This window comes from Sturnira hondurensis, unplaced genomic scaffold (genome assembly GCF_014824575.4).
Source record: "Sturnira hondurensis isolate 20B ecotype Veracruz unplaced genomic scaffold, ASM1482457v3 Scaffold0020374, whole genome shotgun sequence".
NCBI lineage: Eukaryota > Metazoa > Chordata > Mammalia > Chiroptera > Phyllostomidae > Sturnira > Sturnira hondurensis.
The window spans coordinates 258,576-275,364 of NW_028093005.1; the positions used below are offsets into that span (position 1 = coordinate 258,576).

Here is a 16,789-nt window from a genome sequence, read left to right on the forward strand (position 1 = left end):
ACCGAAAAACGGAGGCTGCTCGTCTTCCAATTGGTCGAGGAAAGGCGGGGCCCCACGCACCCTCGCGATGGGCCCGGCTATAGGCGGAGAAGCAACGGAAGGCGGGACCTAGAGGGCACCACCCCATGGAGCTGGAGTGCAGGGACAGTGACAGCAGGTTCTTCACCAGGATAGGCTCTCACAAGTAGTGCAGGCTTGCTGACAGGCCCTTGGGATGCGTCCCTACGGCGTGAGCCTACTGCCTCCCACCGAGCTGCCATCCTCGCCCAGGTGCCTGTGCCCCTCCGCTCCGCTCCAACCCCACCCAGTTGTCCAGCTAAGATTCGTTAAAACTACAGTTCCCGGAGTGCATCGCGTGGCTATATATACTCTGTAAATCAGGTGACTCAGCTCACGTGACTTCAGGCCCAAGCTCACACAAAGTCCAGCGGGCGGGAGAAACGGGTATATCTCCTACGTCCTGTGTGGTCGGCCAGTGGAGCCTCAGAGGATCTCAGGTGAGAACCCCGTGCGGACCCCGCAGCCTCCCACCCATTTCCCAGGTTGACTCTATGAAGCCCAGAGACTGGTGCAACAAGCTGGTTGGGCAGCCTGCCTCAAATCCAAGCACCCTCAGCCGCGCCAGGGTTCCATCCCCTGCCACTAGCCCCGGCCGTGCGACATCGGACAGTCCTCAGGTTCGAGGGGACGGGTGGTGGTGAGCGGAGGTCGGGTTCACCGGGTTGCTGAGATGGTGTGGGTGACTACCCCAGAGCATGTCCGAGCCCCTTCCCCTCCTGCTCGGGTGCCGCCTGAATCTGAGTTGCGGAGTTTGCAGATTGTCTCGGTGGTGGGAGACTGGGGGGACCATTCCGAATCTTTTCTTGGCGTGCTGAGCTCTGAACTGGGCTCCGGAAAAGTGGGCAGGAGGAGACCCTACCTAGCCCTCCGGGGCTTTCAGGCTGAAAAAAAGGAAGGACAGCTGCGCGTTTTCAACCGTGTTAAGGAAAATAACAACCCTTAAGCTCTTATCCCAAGATAGAGAGTAAAATTAATTTCCTTAAGGTTTATAGATTCACACAGTCAAATATCAGACCACGGTTTTAATAACTTTGGGGGGTGGGGAAGAGACCTCAGCCAATAAAACTGCATTCTTTCTGTTAGGTAGCTTGCAAGAAGCAGTTGAGAGAAGAATTCAGTATTTGCCCACTTCCTCAGAGTGAGACTTTACACAACCCACTTAGTTTTTCTGAGCCCATTTCCCCACATATCAAAGAACGATTAAGTCCTCCCTGGAGTCCTGTTCTTCAGGCTGCCGATATAGAGCCCATGAGGTCACAGGTATGAAGTGGAAGTCATTTATGAACTTTTCATGCCAGGGTTCCAGGGGTTATAATGTCCACTTGTTGCTGAGCTGATCCTACTTTAACCTGAACTTCTCTTGCTATTTGTTTTTCTCCCTAGCTCTTTGAAATCGAGGAACATGATAAGGAGTTGGATGATTATTTTTGTACTTTCCCCCCTGAAGCTAATAGAGAAGTGTGGTAAGTTTAGAAATAGGTCATCAGCTTTGTAAAGAGGGAAATAGTGGTATAGAGTGAGTAGCCCGACCTTTTTCTGGCCAAGGATTTAGGACTGTCCAGAGTGCATGTACCTGCCTGGCCCTTGCTCATGCAGCCACTGGGTGTGGAGCAGACCCAGGTCTGGGGTCCAGGAGTTTTACAGGGAGCCAGATGATTCCATAAATAATTGGTCTTCTGCCCCATGTCTCTATAACCTTGTCTGTGTCACCAAAATCATACTGTGGAGCTCCAACAATCTGCGATAATGTCCATAAAGAACAGCTTGTGTTCCTGCCCCGTGGACCCCACAGAGGGAGTACTGGGTTCTGGGAGATGCTGCAGAAGCAGGTGACGTAGCCACCTTGTTGCACCTGGTTCTGCCAGGCCACTGACACCTAACGAGTCTTCCCAGCATCCCCCTGTAAGATGAGAAAACCTTTCCCTTAAGGAGGGACCAAAGAACAGGGCTAGAGGCCTCACAGAACACTAGCTGGTTGTCAGAAATAAAAAAAAAACAGCAGGGTTTGTACATCCTTGTAGAGCAGAGTTTTTAGAGGCCTGTGGCATTCTATTAATTCTCCCACTGCCCAAAATGTTGCTGAAATTCCTTCCATAAGGAGAATTTGTGTTGAGCACTTCTAGGACCCCAGGCCATTGTCAAAAACCAGATCTTAAAAAACCCTGACTAAAGATTTCAAATTAATCTTGTGCAAATGATACAAATCCGACGGAAGCTTCCCAAAATCCAGGCACAGTGGCTGCACCATTACAATTATCTGGCCTTTTACGTGTCCGTGAACACAAGCAACTGACCAGTGCTTCCAGGCTCATTAAAAAATCAATCATGTCACTATACAGTCACACCTCGCAGATAAGCAGTTTCCAGGAAAGGAAAGGTCAAACTAGAAAGCCTGGTGTTTCCTGGTACAGATGCCAGAGCCCCACTTCAGACCTGCTGGGTCATATTCTCTGGGACTAGGGCCCCAGTATGCATATGTACGTATGCATTGGCAGGCTTTAAATAAAGCTCCATTGGACCTGGTTGGTGTAACTCAATGGATTGAGCATGGGCCTGCAAACTAAAGGGTCACCAGTTCTATTCCCATTCAGGGCACATGCCTGGGTTATAGGCCAGGTCCACAGTACAGGGCTCTCAAGAGGCAACCACACATTAATGTTTCTGTCTGTCTTTCTCCCTCCCTTCCACTTTCTCTAAAACTACATAAATAAGACATTTTTAAAGCCCCATTAATAATACTAACACATTGCTCTAGAGGAGAAAAGCAAATCCACCTCAAATATACGGAGAGGATAGAAGTCTTCCCCAACGTCACAGAGCTAGAAAGTGACAAAGGGTCCCTACTATGCAGGGTCCTTGCTATCACTTTGCCTCCTGTCTTGAATGTCATTATAATGAACAGTGGAAACCACCGTGCAATCAAGTTAACTGGAATTGGCTTTCTGACCTCATTCTGCCAGGCCTGCTGTCCCTGCTTTGGGAAATGATCATCGGGGGCCTTAAGTGAGATGACTGGCCTGCAGAGTCTTTTGTGTGTGACTTATTTGGGCAGAACCTTGAGAGGCACTGCAATTTAGTGGCAAATACCTGGGGTATAGACCAGACAGGCCCAGGTTTGAATCCTGCCACCACCATTTCTGAGCTGTGCGGGCAAGACGCTTTCCCTCTTCTGATCCTCAATTTCTTATATCTGAAGTGGCCACCTCTCCCCGTTGATATAATACAAGATTGGGAGTTAACAGAGCGGCAGAGGGGCTGGCGTGGGGTCAGGAGCACCATAGGAAGTGCCAATAAGCATTAGTTCCAAAAAAAAAAGAAAAGTAAAACAGACTCATTAGAGGAAACTTGGCCTGGTCTCATTAGGACTCATTTGGTAATTCCAGTGTTGTGTCCAGAGACTCCTGCCTCAACTTAAAAATGTGCTTTCCCAGAGTACAATGCCAGCTCGCCAACTGCCTCCCATCTTGAGTTTACAAACTGCCCATGCCTTGTTTCCATGATGTTAAGAATAGTGAACAGCAATTATTGCGCACTTTGGCCCCGTGGAAAGTCACAAACATCACCACTTTATCTTCAGGGTGCCCTGTGTACTGTTCTGCCCATTTTAAAGGCGAGGAAACAGGCTCAGAGAGGTTAAGAACCTTGCCCATAGTCACACAGCTAGAAGTGACAGGGCCAGGATGGATCTGCTTGACCTCAGAGCCAAGTCTCAGTTGCTGAGCTCTGCTGTCGTCAGTGGCAGTAAGAAGGAAGGGAACATTCCTCGGACCAATTTTTTTGCAAGTTCACAGCCTCCTCTTTTACAATGTAAAGGCAGTAGAAGAGCAAAGGCCGTGGGGCTCTCCCACTACTCACCCTGACCACACTCCCAGTGGAGCCCTGGGGGCCCAGAGATGTTGGCAGCTGCCTGGTATCACTTTCAGCAACTCCGTCCTCTGTCTTGTCACAATATTGCTTATCTGGTATCCTCAGCTCCAGGAAGAAAGTAACAGCAGGGGCCTACCCCAGCTGTGCAAGCCCACAACAAAGACGCAGGTTGTTATGAGAGTAGAGTGTGCAAAAGAAGAGGCAGAGTTGTTAAAGCTGCCTCCAAGCCCTGAGGTTACATGTAAGGGAAGAACCATTCTTCTCTGCTCTGAACAGCTTGGCCTCTGCAAGGGTCAGCAAGGGGGCACGCCACCCAGGAACCCTGGTGGAGTCAGCTTGGAGACTTGCAGGCAGGGGACAGAGTCTGCGTCTGCATTCACGCATGCACAGTTAGCAAGGAGAAAGTGGCTCAGGTGGGTCTCAAAGGTCCCAGGTAGCAGAGCCATGCCCAGGAGTTCAAGTTCCAGACTGGGCCTTTCCCTTGGAGGAAGCAGAGTCACCGTCCCTCGGTGTCTGGTCAGAGGAAGAGAAACTGCCAGGGAGGAGTGTGGAGAGGGAGGATCAGCCTGGGGAGAACTTCTAAGTGCCCTTCTAACTTGAGACCTCAAATTTGTTCACCTTCTGCCTTTCATGGGTCTGGGGAGAGAGAGCCCTGGGCCCTGCTTGCAGCTGCTAACCCAGCAAGGACCATCTTCATCAAGATGGGCCTCTTCCTATTCCCATCTAGACTCATAATCACACATTATGTTGTGCATAATCCTGAAGGCCTTGAGGTAAGGGAGGTAAGGTGGACAGGTGCCAAGCATACCTGGGAGCAGGGGTGGGATCAGGGGTGTGGGCTGCCCCTAAGAATGCAGGAAGAGGTCAGAGAGAGGCTGACTCACTCATGTTCTGTGGCCAAGTTGCTCTAGGGCATTTGGCCTCCCAAACCTGCTTTTTCCCTTACCCCGGAGGCCTATTCGTTTACCTTCTCTGAGTTAATGCCAAGAAGAGGTACCTGAGAGTGAAACGGTGTGTCTTGTTCATCAGTCTTCCCCCGGTCCCCAGCAGAGGCAGCCTCAGGAAGAGGGTCAGTGAATGAGGGGCTCAGGTTCATACGGGAGCCCTAAAGGGTTTCTTCAGAAACCGGTTAGCTGGGCCCTATGGGTCTGAGTACAGGAAGGGCTGGACCAGTTCTGCAGGGCCACTGAAGCCCCACAAAGACAAGAGACGCCGAGTGATCACTCGAAGACGAGTGATCTGAAGAGGTGACTCAAGTCCAATTTTCTAAACCCAGAGCATGGTTTAGATTCCTTCGTGACAGTTTTTGGGCTCCGTGACTCTAACACTCTGGATTACTCAGCCGCATAGCCTCAGAGCCTGTCGGGTTGGGGAGGAGGAAGCTACAGCGCCTCCTGCTCAGGCCTGTGTCTCCCTCAGTCTCTGGTGGCAGGAGATGGAAGAGCTTAAGGAGAACTTCAGGTACCAGTCCCGTCACTTAGCCTCTCGGAACCTCCCTGCCTTCACCTAGAAGATAGGGCTTATCATGAGTCAGTTCGGGAGTTCGGGTGTCAGGGGCCCTTATCCCAGTCTCTCCTTTTGGGTGTAAGTTCTCTGACCTAATGACTAATGCCATCGATTTGGGTCCTTCCAGAGTCGGCAGTCAACCTTGCCGTACCTCCCACTGTGAAGCTGGAAAATGGGACCTCAGCCAATGTCAGCATCACCCTTCAGTAAGTCCCCAGGCCCAGTGCTGTCCTCAGCCCAGCTCGCCGACCCCACAGCTAGCTCAGTTTGTTCATGTTTCAAGTGTTACGTTCTTGCCTCTTCACTTTATGAGAAGCCAGAGAAAGAGAAGTGCTCGCCCTGGGCTTCAGACCAAGGTCCCAAAGTCTCTCTTTCCCCATCTGCTGAATCCCTGTTTCCCATGGAAGAAGCCTTTTCCCCAGCTGAGAAGAGTCCTTGAGTGACCAGTAGGTGATGCCAGGCTTCAAAGTGGTCCTTTCCAAGGCTCTAAATATTTGAAGAGGGCCCTGAAGGTGAGGAGGTAAGAAGCCGAGTGCTTCTTAGGTCACTTCCAAAAGCGGGAATGATTCCATCTGGTGGATCCCACTTGTGCAACTCTCGTGCTTCTCCTCGTCTGAGAGTCTGTCTGGCGACCTCCGCTGGTTCAGGCATGAGGGTGCTGACCAAGTCCAGCTGCGCCAGAGAGCCTCCCTCCCCTCCTGTGTCCTCCCCTGCTTTGCCCCGCCTTTGCCTCCCAGTCACAGGGATTCCTGACATTGAAGGTCAGGAGCCCTGTCCCCCTCTCTCTCCCCTTCTCCCTTTTCCTCACCTCTCCTGGGAAGTCTGCTCTCAAACCAAATCTTCAGTACCACAGTTCCCCAACAGACCTGCATCCCATTTCTAGCCCCTGCCACCTCTGCACGTTGCCCCCCCCCCGTAAATCTGACAGTCGTCCCCTGACCACAACTCTCCCTTTCCAGAATCTTTGAGCGGCTTCCCACTGCCCTTCAAAGTAATTCTGGGCTTCTGAGTCCTGGCTGGAGGCCCCCATGGGCTGCTCACAGTCAGACATAGCTCACAGCTCTCTGGGGACACACTGCTCCCGGCTCAGACCCGAGTAAGCCTTCCCCCCCCCCCCCCCGCCCCAGAGCAAATGTCATAGTCCTGTCAGCCTCTGGACACCCTGTTTGGCATTCATAGCCACTTTCACACCTTCTCATGGTCTCACCCAGCCCCAAAGGGATCTTTATCTCCAGATAAAGATAGAAAACTCCTTGTGAGCCGGGAGCCACCTCCCCACCCCTCCGGATGAGCACATAGCACTTCCTCACCTGACTGCAGGAGAAATGACAGGCCCCATGTGAAATCCAGAAAGTTGGCTGAGATCTCACCAGGTCCACCTTCTCAGTAGTAATCAGACTCTTGTCCCCCACAGGCATCCGTTAAATTCAACCATGGTGATCACTTTTGAAATCACATTTCGTTCAAAGAATGTTACTATCCTTGAACTCCCTGATGAAGTAAGTAATGAACCGTAACTGATGGGTTGAGTGCTTCTGGAAGTAGTCCACCTTGTTTTTGTACCACGGGCTGCCCTGTCTCATCATTCTAAAATCTCTGCTCTGGGATTTGCTGGTCTCTGAGGGTGGGTGTCCAGTGCCATGGAGATGGAATTAGGAAAGTGATGGCAAGAACTCTGAGACAGAAAATGGTTCTGAGAATGTAGAAGAAATTCTTAAGATAGTTTTCTAAGACCTTGCTGCTTCGAGGGTGTGCATGGACCAGGAGCGTCATCCCTGCTTGAAAACCTTTTAGAAATGCAGAATCTCAGGCGCATTCCAGGCCTACTGGTTCAGAATCTGCATGTGAACAAGAAGATCCCTGGAGGATTGGGGTCCACGTTAAACTTTGCAAAGCACTTCTGAGATTCTGTTGGTTGAGTGTTATTTCCAAAATCCAGTGCCAGAGACTGTCTGATATCACAGCAGTAACTACACAGCCCTTAGGCATTTGTCTATGAATACGTACCCTGTTTCTGCCTTACCAAGGATTTGAGCCAATCACTGATAAATTAGATTTAGAAAAACATCAATAGGGGAAGCAGTATAGAGTGAATGAGGGTTTTTTTTTTTTTAAAAATAAACAGACAAGATGAATGCAGGGATGAAATTGATAACCATGCAGCACCTCATGAAGCCCTGTGTGTGTGGTTGTGGAAAGGAGCTGCAGATTGGCTCTGAGTCCTTATTGAAGAATGTCACGTGAAGGGTGTTCACCTAAAAGGACCTTGTGGGAGAAGGGAGTCTCATCATCCCATGGTGAACGTCACACATTACTAGACGCAACTCCTGCCCCGAGTATAAGGCTTGCTAGAGGCTAAGAAAAGCCCTTGGTTCTAACAGCAAGTTCTGGCCCTCAGCTCTCTGAGGGCTTGATCCACAGGAAGAGAGCCATCCCACCTTCCCTCAGAGATAAGACAGGGGAGCCTGAGGGCAGAACCGAGTTCTGCTCAGAAAGTCAATACACAGGTGTATGAGGGGTTCCAGGTAGCTGGCTAGTCCAACATTTCTTCCTTTTGTTAGTAAGTGCCTGGAATACAGGGACCTGTGTGATCTTAGCCTGGAGCTAGACACTCAGTAAAGTTCCAGTAACATGGCACTGGATCAAATTCAGTTTTCCTCGTAGGTTGTGGTGCCTCCCAGAGTGACAGAATCCTCTTTCCAAGTGACATCTCAGAATGTAGGACAAATTACTGTTTTTCTACATAGAAATCATTCCAACCAAACTGGGTAAGCTGGGGCTTAAATTCTGAGAAAGGGGTTGGGGTGCTGGGCACATGGGCTTTCCTTCAGGAACCTGTCCTCAGCTCATCCTGGTCCCCAAATTCTTCCTAGGCCAAGGATACGCTTCTTGGTGATCCACAGCAACATCATTAACATCATAAACCAGGTGATTGGCTGGATCTACTTTGCAGCCTGGTCTGTTTCCTTCTACCCTCAGGTGATCATGAACTGGAGGCGGAAAAGGTAATCTGCTGAGCTGTACGTGCAGGTTCATTTGGTGCCAGTGTGACTGGCATTCGAGCAAGGCTGTAGGTAGCATGGCTTCAGACTTTACCCCCCTCTCTTCTTGCCCTTTCTAGAAAGTTGTTGATCTGAAAGCTCCGAGAGCCTGTGGTAGCACTTGTACTACTGGGCAGTTGATCTCTTGCCAAATTCAGCTACTTCCTGTGAAAGCAACAAAATGAGGCTTCTCAGTGAAGTGGCGAATGAGCTGGGTGGAGGTGAAGTAAACCTGAGTACGTTTCGTCTTGGTCAGTCCAACCCTGGAGGAATCAGTGTCAAGTCATACTACAGCACCAGAGTTGGATTGTTCAGCCTGGGAGATTAAGCCTTCTGCTTTGACTTTAAAAACAAAGTGGGATAAAAAAAATATTTTTTTACATAATGAACACTAAAACAAAGAGGGGCGGCCAGGCTCGGATACAGGTGTAGGAAGACCCTGAACTCACCTCCTCCCACAGACATACCAGTACACACCTACACACAGAGTAGTTCCTGCCAAAGAAGAACTGAGGGCCCACTGAGCAGCCTCTGCACAGCACAGGGTAGAGGGACCACCTGGAGAGGGTGGGAGGGATGGAGAGTGAGAACGAGGGGAATCCCATTCCCGGCGCGGAGACCTGCAGCAGGCAGGGATGTTACTAAGGGGCCTCTTCAAGGGAAACGGTGGTTTAAAAGGCATCTAGACTACACATGAAGAAAATTCATTTATGTTGCATTTCTGTACACTAATAACAATGTTTCAGAAAGAAATTAAGAAAACAATCCCATTTACAACTGCATGAAAAAATTAAAACACCTAGGAAGTTAAAGACATGTATTCTGAAAACTATAAGATGTTGATGAAAGAAATTGATGAAGATACAAGTAATGGAAAGTTACCATACTCACGGACTGGAAGAATTAATACTATTAAAATGTCCTTACTTAACCAAAGCAATGTGCAGATTCAGTGCAATCCCCATCAAATTACCAATGGCATTTTTCACAGAACTAGAACAAAGAATCCTAAAATTAGTATGGAAACACAGAGACCCCAAATATCCAAATCAGTCTTGACAAAGAAGAGGTGTCACATGTCACGTTCCTGATACCAAACTATACTGTAAGCATATAATAATCAAAACAGCATGGTGCTGCCACAAAAACAGACACACAGATCAATGGAATAGAATAGAGAGCCCAGAAATAAACCCACACATATATGGTCAGTCTATGACAAAGGAGTCAAGAATACACAGTCTCTTATATTGGGATAAAGACAGTCTCTTCAATAAATGGTGTTGGGAAAACTGGAGAGAGACATGCAAAATAATGAAATCTGACCAGTGTCTTACATCATTTTGATTAGACTTGAATGTAAGACCTAAGACCACAGAAGTCAGAGAAAACATGGGCAGTAAACTCTTCAACATCGGTTAGTCTTAGCAGTGCTTTCTTTTTGGATATATCTTCTCAGACAAGGGCGACAAAAGCAAAAATAAGTGGAATTACCTCAAACTAAACTTTCTGCACAGCGAAGAAACCAACGAAACAAAGAGGCAACAAGTATTGTCCAGGACTTGGAGGAAAGGGAACCCTCATAGACACGGGTGGCAATTTGAAGTGGTGCAGCCATTGTGGAAAAGAGTATGGAGGGTCCTCAAAAAGTTAGAAACAGAACCACCATGTGATCCAGCCATTCCACCTCTGGGTTTCCATCTGAGGAGGATGGGAGCTCTCGTTTGGAAAGATACGTGCACCCCTGGGTTCACCGCAGCATGATTTACAGTAGCCAGAGCATGGGAACCACCGAAGTGGCCATGGACAGACAAATGGACGAAGAAGATACACATACATGCAAAGGGATGTCAGCCAGAATGAAGAATGAAGTCTTGCCATTTTCAACAACATCGGTGGGCCCAGAAGATAAGCGAAGTGAAATAAGTCAGAGAAATGCTGGATAATTCTGCTTACGTGTGGAATCTAAAAACAAAGCAGAAACAGACTCAGAGATACAGGAAACAAACTGGTGGGTACTGAGTGGGAGACATTTGGGGAGGGGGTGAAATAGGTGAAGGAGGTTAAGAGGTGTGAACTCACAGTTGTGAAGGAGGAGGTGAGGTATAGCACAGGGGTGTAATCAGTAACATTGTGATAACTTTGTGTAGCGACAGATGGTAACCACACATCATGGGGACCATTTCGTAATGTATATAAATACCAAAGCATTATGATGTACTCCCAAATGTATAGGATGTTGTGTGTTGATTATACATCAATGGAAGGAAGGACAAAGTGGGCCTGGGATTGTGTCTTCCTACAGCAGGGACACCAGCTTTCCCGCAGTCCCTCGAGCCTCTTTGGGGGCTGCTGCACTGGGAGTCCCCAACGAGAGGAGGAGGCTTCCTTTGTGCAGAAGGCCTCCAGACTTCCCTCTGGGACCAGGACTGAGGCAGGAGGAAGCTGGTTCTCAAGAGGGTGGGATTGGGTGGCATCAATTGGGCCATGAAGGAGGACCTAAGGACATAAGGACAGATCTGCTGGGGGGAGCCAGGCCCTCCTTCCCCTGTACTGGGAGCTCTGCCCCTCCCAGGCCTTCACTGGCCAAGTCTTGCTTACCAGCCTGCCTTGTCTTCCATCTCCCCGCCCCACAGTGTGGTTGGTCTCAGCTTTGACTTCGTTACCCTGAACCTGATGGGCTTCATGGCCTACAGCGTGTTCAACGTCGGCCTCTTCTGGGTGCCATACATCAAGGTATGGTTCTGCCTGCCCACCACAGCCGGCCCACGTCATTCCATGTCCTGGCTGCCCCTCTCACCTCAGCTTCTCCCCACCCCCTTAACAGGAGCAGTTTTTCCTCAAATACCCAAATGGAGTGAACCCCGTAGAGAGTAACGATGTCTTCTTCAGCCTGCACGCTGTCGCCCTCACCCTGGTGGTCCTGGTACAGTGCCTTCTGTATGAGGTGAGGGATGAAACTGCCACCTCCCCCTGTGACTGCCAGGCCGGCACCCACCACCACCACCTGCCACCCCTACTTGCTGCTTTACTGCAGAAGACACGGATACCCTTAAAAAGGACGTGTGTTTGTTCACTCAGCATTTGCTTATTGGGCCAAGAGACCACCCTTTGAGCACAAGCTCTTGTCCCCTACCTACAGGTCTGGGGTGAGGGACACAGAGAGGCAGAGATGACCCAGCAGGCTGAGAGCTGAGAGCAAGGGGAGAGCATGGACAGCTCTTAGAAGGTGTGGCCCAACCAGTGAGGAGGGGGAAGGAGAGCATCAAGGAAGTGGTGTTCAGTTGTGGTCCATGGGATGAGTCAAGTTCCCTTGGCCATGGAGAAGAGGGCGAGGGTGGGGCCCCCCAGCTGGGGGATAGAACTGTTGAGGCCAGGTGGCAATGAGGAACCGGGAACAGATGGGGGTAGCCAGGGTTCAGGGTTCCACTGTGGAGAGTAGGCTTATGAGGGTCCCAAGAGGTCCTCGGGGGTCTGGAACCTGAGCTGAGGGGCCTGCACTCAACTGTCTCCAGAAGGGTTTTTTGGTGCTTCAGCTGGAAAGGGTGTTGTAGGCCGCGTTTCAGAGGATCACTAACGCGTGCATTTTCTTTCACTTCCCTGTGGCTGCTCCACATCCCTCTGGGAGCTCCCTTTGCACAGGGCCAGCCAGGGGCCGCCTGGGCACCACCTTCATGAGTCTCCTAGGTTTCTTTACCCTTTGCTGTGAATCTTGGATGAAGGAGGCCTTCTCTGGGGACAGGTAGGGGAAGGGGACAGACTGCAGAGACGACCAGGCGCCCTCTGAATTGTGGAACAAGCCAGGGCTGGGATGAGGTGTTGGGCTCCGTCCCCAACACCTGGCGCTCCTGGTGGGCTCTGAGAAGCACTCATTCTGCATTGTGGGAACAAGAAGAAATGGACTCTGGAAGTCCAAGAAGGACTAAACTAGAGACCGCTGTTGTGACAGGGGCAGTGCTGGTGTTGGGCTCTCTGTGCCCTCCCCCACACCCCACCTACTCCTGTCTTTCCGCCCGACCTCATCCTCAGCGAGGTGACCAGCATGTGTCTTGGCCTGCCATTGGCTTCCTGGTGCTCGCGTGGCTCTTCGCACTCATCGTCATGATTTTGGCTGCAGTCGGGGTGACCTCATGGCTGCAGTTCCTCTTCTGTTTCTCCTACATCAAGCTCGCAGTGACACTGGTCAAGTATTTTCCACAGGTACCTCCAGGGCCTGCCTTACTTTTCACTGGGCAATCAGGGCGAGGGGTCAGTGAAATACAGACCCCGGGACCTACTCCTGGCTGGGGTGGGGAGACTGGTGGAAAGCTTCAGTGGAAGCTGTGAGCCCAGCAGGAACGGGGCGGGCGGGGGGGGTGGCGGTGGAAGCTGCCCATTACCGCTGCCAGCTCTTCCCTGCAGCTGGAAGTCACACAGAGGGTTCAGTGGGGACTCCTCTGAGCTCACAGTCAGCTGGGAGAGTCGGATTGTGCAGGTCACTCCGTCTCCATCCCAGCTAATGACATCCGTTCTGCGTCCCATTACTGACATCCCTGACCAGCAGCAGCAGGATACCTGGGAAGGATCAGGTGGGAGGAGAGCCCACCACTACCACCACCTCGACTCCTGTCCAGAGAGGTTTTTCTCCGAGGTCCCATCCAGGGTCTCCTTGTGGGCCCTCAGCAACCCCCTCCCAAAGTAGTCAGCCCTACTCAGATCAAACATGTCTTCCCCATAGTTGGATGGTCCGGGACAGGGTCAGAAATGAAGTAGTGCCAACTGCAGACGCCACTTTTTAGTGGAGGTGCTCAGTTTGCCCCGTTCTTGGTGGAGAAGCCCCCTTGTCAGCTTCTCCAGCACAAGGAAACGTGTGTCCCATGGGCTCAGGAAGGAAACTGTTTTGGCCAGAGTCGGGGCCAGTCTCCCAAGAGGGCCTGCAAACAGGGCCAGACCTTTAAGGATGAACAAGACATAATTCTGTGGACACCAGAGAAGAGGGTATTCCGGGCTCAGGGCAGCCTATACAAAGACACAGACAGAAAAGTGCGGGAGGCAGCGAGGAGACCTGGCTGAGCAGTGTTGGGCTGAAGGAAGCTGGGCCTGGGGGACTTGGGAAGAAGGCGTTGGAGTCGGGGAAGGCCTTGAGGGAAGTGGGGCCTCAATCCCTGAATGTGGGGAAGCTTGGGGCTGGAAAACCTGGGAGGCAGGAGTCCCACATGGAGACATTTGAAACTGCCCGTGACAGGAGAGGTGGTGGCAAGTATAGAGAGGGAGAGGACCAAAAAGGGGCCACGGCTGATGGCCGACTGGGAGACCACTAATGAAGCCAAGTCAGAGAAGCCCAGAGGGTGCTGGTGTTGGAGGGACGGGTGGGGCGCTGGCAGCAGGGGTGGGTGTGCTCCCGAGTGGGCCTGGGAAACCCGAGACAGCCGGGAGCTCAGGCGGGGCTGGGGCGGGAGGTAAGCACGCTCTGCAGAGGGGGAACTCAGATACTTTTCCCAAGGAAACCAAGCTCCAGTGGTGGAGCTGGCGTTTCAAACCAGGCAGGCAGACTTCCAGCCACATTCCCAAGTCCATCATGAAGTCCAGGCTGAGTTTAGGGAGAGTCTTCACTGGAGATGCAAAAACCCGAGTGGCTGAAAAGCCACAATGAAGTTTTGTCCCAGAACAGGGAGGAATGAGGAAGATGCGGAAGCAGCCTGCCAGCCTCCCTCCCCTGGAGCTGTGTGGTGCAGGGGTGGGAGGAGGGGGGCTGTATACTGTGCTTACTGCCGAGACCCCAGGACCCACCCAGACTTCTCTGTCAAAAGCTTGTCAGAGCCCAAAGGTCACTGTGTTCCTTGGAGCAGAGGTTGGAGCACATGAGTGGGATGAGTTAGAGCCGCTCTTGTTTGGAGCGGCAGTCACAAGGTGCGTGAGGCAGCCACCCAGCCTCCTCACCGCCCTGCATTGCTTTGTGTGCCCAGGCCTACATGAACTTTGTCTACAAAAGCACCGAGGGCTGGAGCATTGGCAACGTGCTTCTGGACTTCACTGGGGGCTCCTTCAGCCTCCTCCAGATGTTCCTCCAGTCCTACAACAATGGTGAGTCAGTCAGCAGGCAGCGGGGCTACCCCCATCTCCCCAGCCCCACAGCTTGGTCATCCTAGCAGTCCCAGCCCCTGGATCCCCAAGGGGCATTTGCAGCTGGAGGGTTTGTGGTTTCCTGAAGAGGGGAGGGCCCCCACCCTCACCCTCCACAGCCCTACAAGCTGCCAACCTAAAACCAAATTCTGTCCCCTCTGGTTGTTAACAGACCAGTGGACACTGATCTTTGGAGACCCAACCAAGTTTGGACTCGGCATCTTCTCCATCTTCTTCGATATTGTCTTCTTCATCCAGCACTTCTGCTTGTACAGAAAGAAACCAGGGTATGAGCGGGTGAACTAGCACGCAGGGCCCCAGTGTAAATGGCCTGGGCCCTGGGCCCAGGAGGAAGGCTGGAAAATCAGTCTAGAGTGAAGGGCTGGCTCCACACTCCGACAGTGGAGAAGCGCTCTCTTCCTCAGGGTCAAATGCCTTTAACATGAACCAGCCTGCCTTCATCCACGACTCTCCAGGGCCGGGGAGAAAGCTCCCTCTGGGACAGACACCTGACTGTGCTCCGAGATTAACAGCCAGACTGCTGGTGGCCCTCTCGGGTGTTACTTGGCCAGTCACCTGGCCCTCCTGCAACTTGCCGTTGCCATCTCTATTCTCTTTAAGGCTTCAGGCAGCACCCACAGGTCCTGACAGCCATCCCAAGCAGGATTGGACATTGAGCTAGGAGCTGAAGGCCTTGCCCGAGCACCCAGTGTGTCAGGGAGCAGCTCGAAGGACTCACCTTGCAGTGGGAGAGCCAAGGGAATTTTGGTGCCACTGCCGTGTTCCTAAAGACTAAGCAGCCAGGTGCTGTGGCCAGTGGACGGAGAGGTGCTGGTGGCAGTGGTGGAGGGGCTAGGACTTTGGGGTCCCTTCTCTGAAGGCCACATTATCCATAACTCCGTTTTCACAGCGGCAGTCACAGGGGGCCCAGGCCAGTGCCTAGTAAAGATGCAGTATTCCTGGGTCTGGAGGTGCTCAACAGATTGGTTCTGAACTGGGCTCACATCCAACACCCTCTGGATCTTTGTCCCACTAACACCCCTTTCGGAATTTTTGGAGGGATGTTTTGGGAGTGGCTGCCTACCTCCCCTCTCCCAGACTCAGGGGCCCCATGTGAGTCCCTCCGCCCATCTGTGCCTTAGAGGCCTGTTGGACCTGCCAGGTGGTGGGCCAAGCTCCCTGGGTGGGAGGGCAGCCTGCCTTCCTTCACTTCCCCCAGACTTCTGAGGCTCACCAATTTTTGGCTGTTCAGGAGGCCTTAAGATAAGGACTTAAGACCACCTCACACAACCCTCATAGGCCAACCCTGGTCCTGAGTCCCCACCCCTCCCAACCCAACCAGTTGTCCTTCTGGGTGCAGGGGCAGCTCCCAGACGTGCCTTGTACATGCTTTGAGTTTGTCAGTCAGTCCACTCTCAACTTCCTACGACAAGCTCAGTGTGAGTTACATCCTGAATTAAAACCAGTTGTTTCCTTTCGTACGCTGAGCGTGTGCCAGATTCAGGAAGCAGGTGTGTTGGCTTCAGCACCGACCCCTTGGGACTTAGGGAGACAGCCCCACTCACTTCGCGTAAGGATGTTCACAGGTTGTAAAGTTTGCCGGTCCCGCAGTGACTGCGTGCCAACCTGGCACTTCATCAGGGAACCCTCTCAGGTAGTGCAAGACACCTGCCTGCTTAGGGCCAGGTAGGTCCCACGGGTGCCATATCTGTGCCTTACCAAAGGCACACTGCTCAAGGCGTGGCTGTGAGCCAGGGATGGAGAAGGCCTTTAAGAGTTGGCCACCCCTGGGAGTGGAGGGATGACTGATTTTTCTATTCTTCCTGGGTATATTTTTATACCCAGGTATAAAAATACCAAAGGGTTTAGATCTTGTTTCCCCAAATCAGAAATGGTAGCCTGACCAAGTATGCACGCCTGTTTAATTTGGCCAACCAGTGTGTTACCAGATGTCACACTTTAAAAATGGGGGACTTCAAAAATTTGACTTGGCAGTGGGTGTGCATGTGGCAGCAATGCCCAGAGCTGGTAGCGCAGCCAGTGGCGGGCCAGCCAGACAGCCTGGAGCTCTCCCATTCTTCCCAATCCCATCAGGTGGCAAGCCCTGGGAACGCTTGGGGTCGCATCCCTAGCTGTGATCAACTGAGTGCTCTTCGGAGTCTTAGGGGGTGAGTGTTTTTCCCATGAGCCCATTGGGGTCCATGAGTCTTTTC

General features: G+C 51.8%; 1 protein-coding gene across 2 annotated transcripts; it reads left to right on the plus strand.

Moving 5' to 3' along the window:
- The first annotated feature begins 61 nt into the window (after nt 1-61).
- On the plus strand, nt 62-16,543 carry CTNS (cystinosin, lysosomal cystine transporter). Of its 2 annotated transcripts, XM_037029574.1 has the most exons (12): nt 62-497; nt 1,148-1,320; nt 1,444-1,523; nt 5,561-5,639; nt 6,848-6,932; nt 8,098-8,201; nt 8,307-8,438; nt 11,111-11,210; nt 11,302-11,421; nt 12,504-12,674; nt 14,420-14,537; nt 14,749-16,543. In XM_037029574.1, the coding sequence occupies exons 3-12, from the start codon at nt 1,463-1,465 to the stop codon at nt 14,880-14,882; spliced, it is 1,104 nt and encodes a 367-aa protein (XP_036885469.1). In that variant the 5' UTR covers nt 62-497; nt 1,148-1,320; nt 1,444-1,462; the 3' UTR covers nt 14,883-16,543. The 2 variants fall into 2 exon arrangements, with proteins under 2 accessions (XP_036885469.1, XP_036885468.1); XM_037029573.1 differs by lacking the exon at nt 1,148-1,320 and having other exon boundaries at nt 68-497.
- The last annotated feature ends 246 nt before the right edge of the window (nt 16,544-16,789 follow it).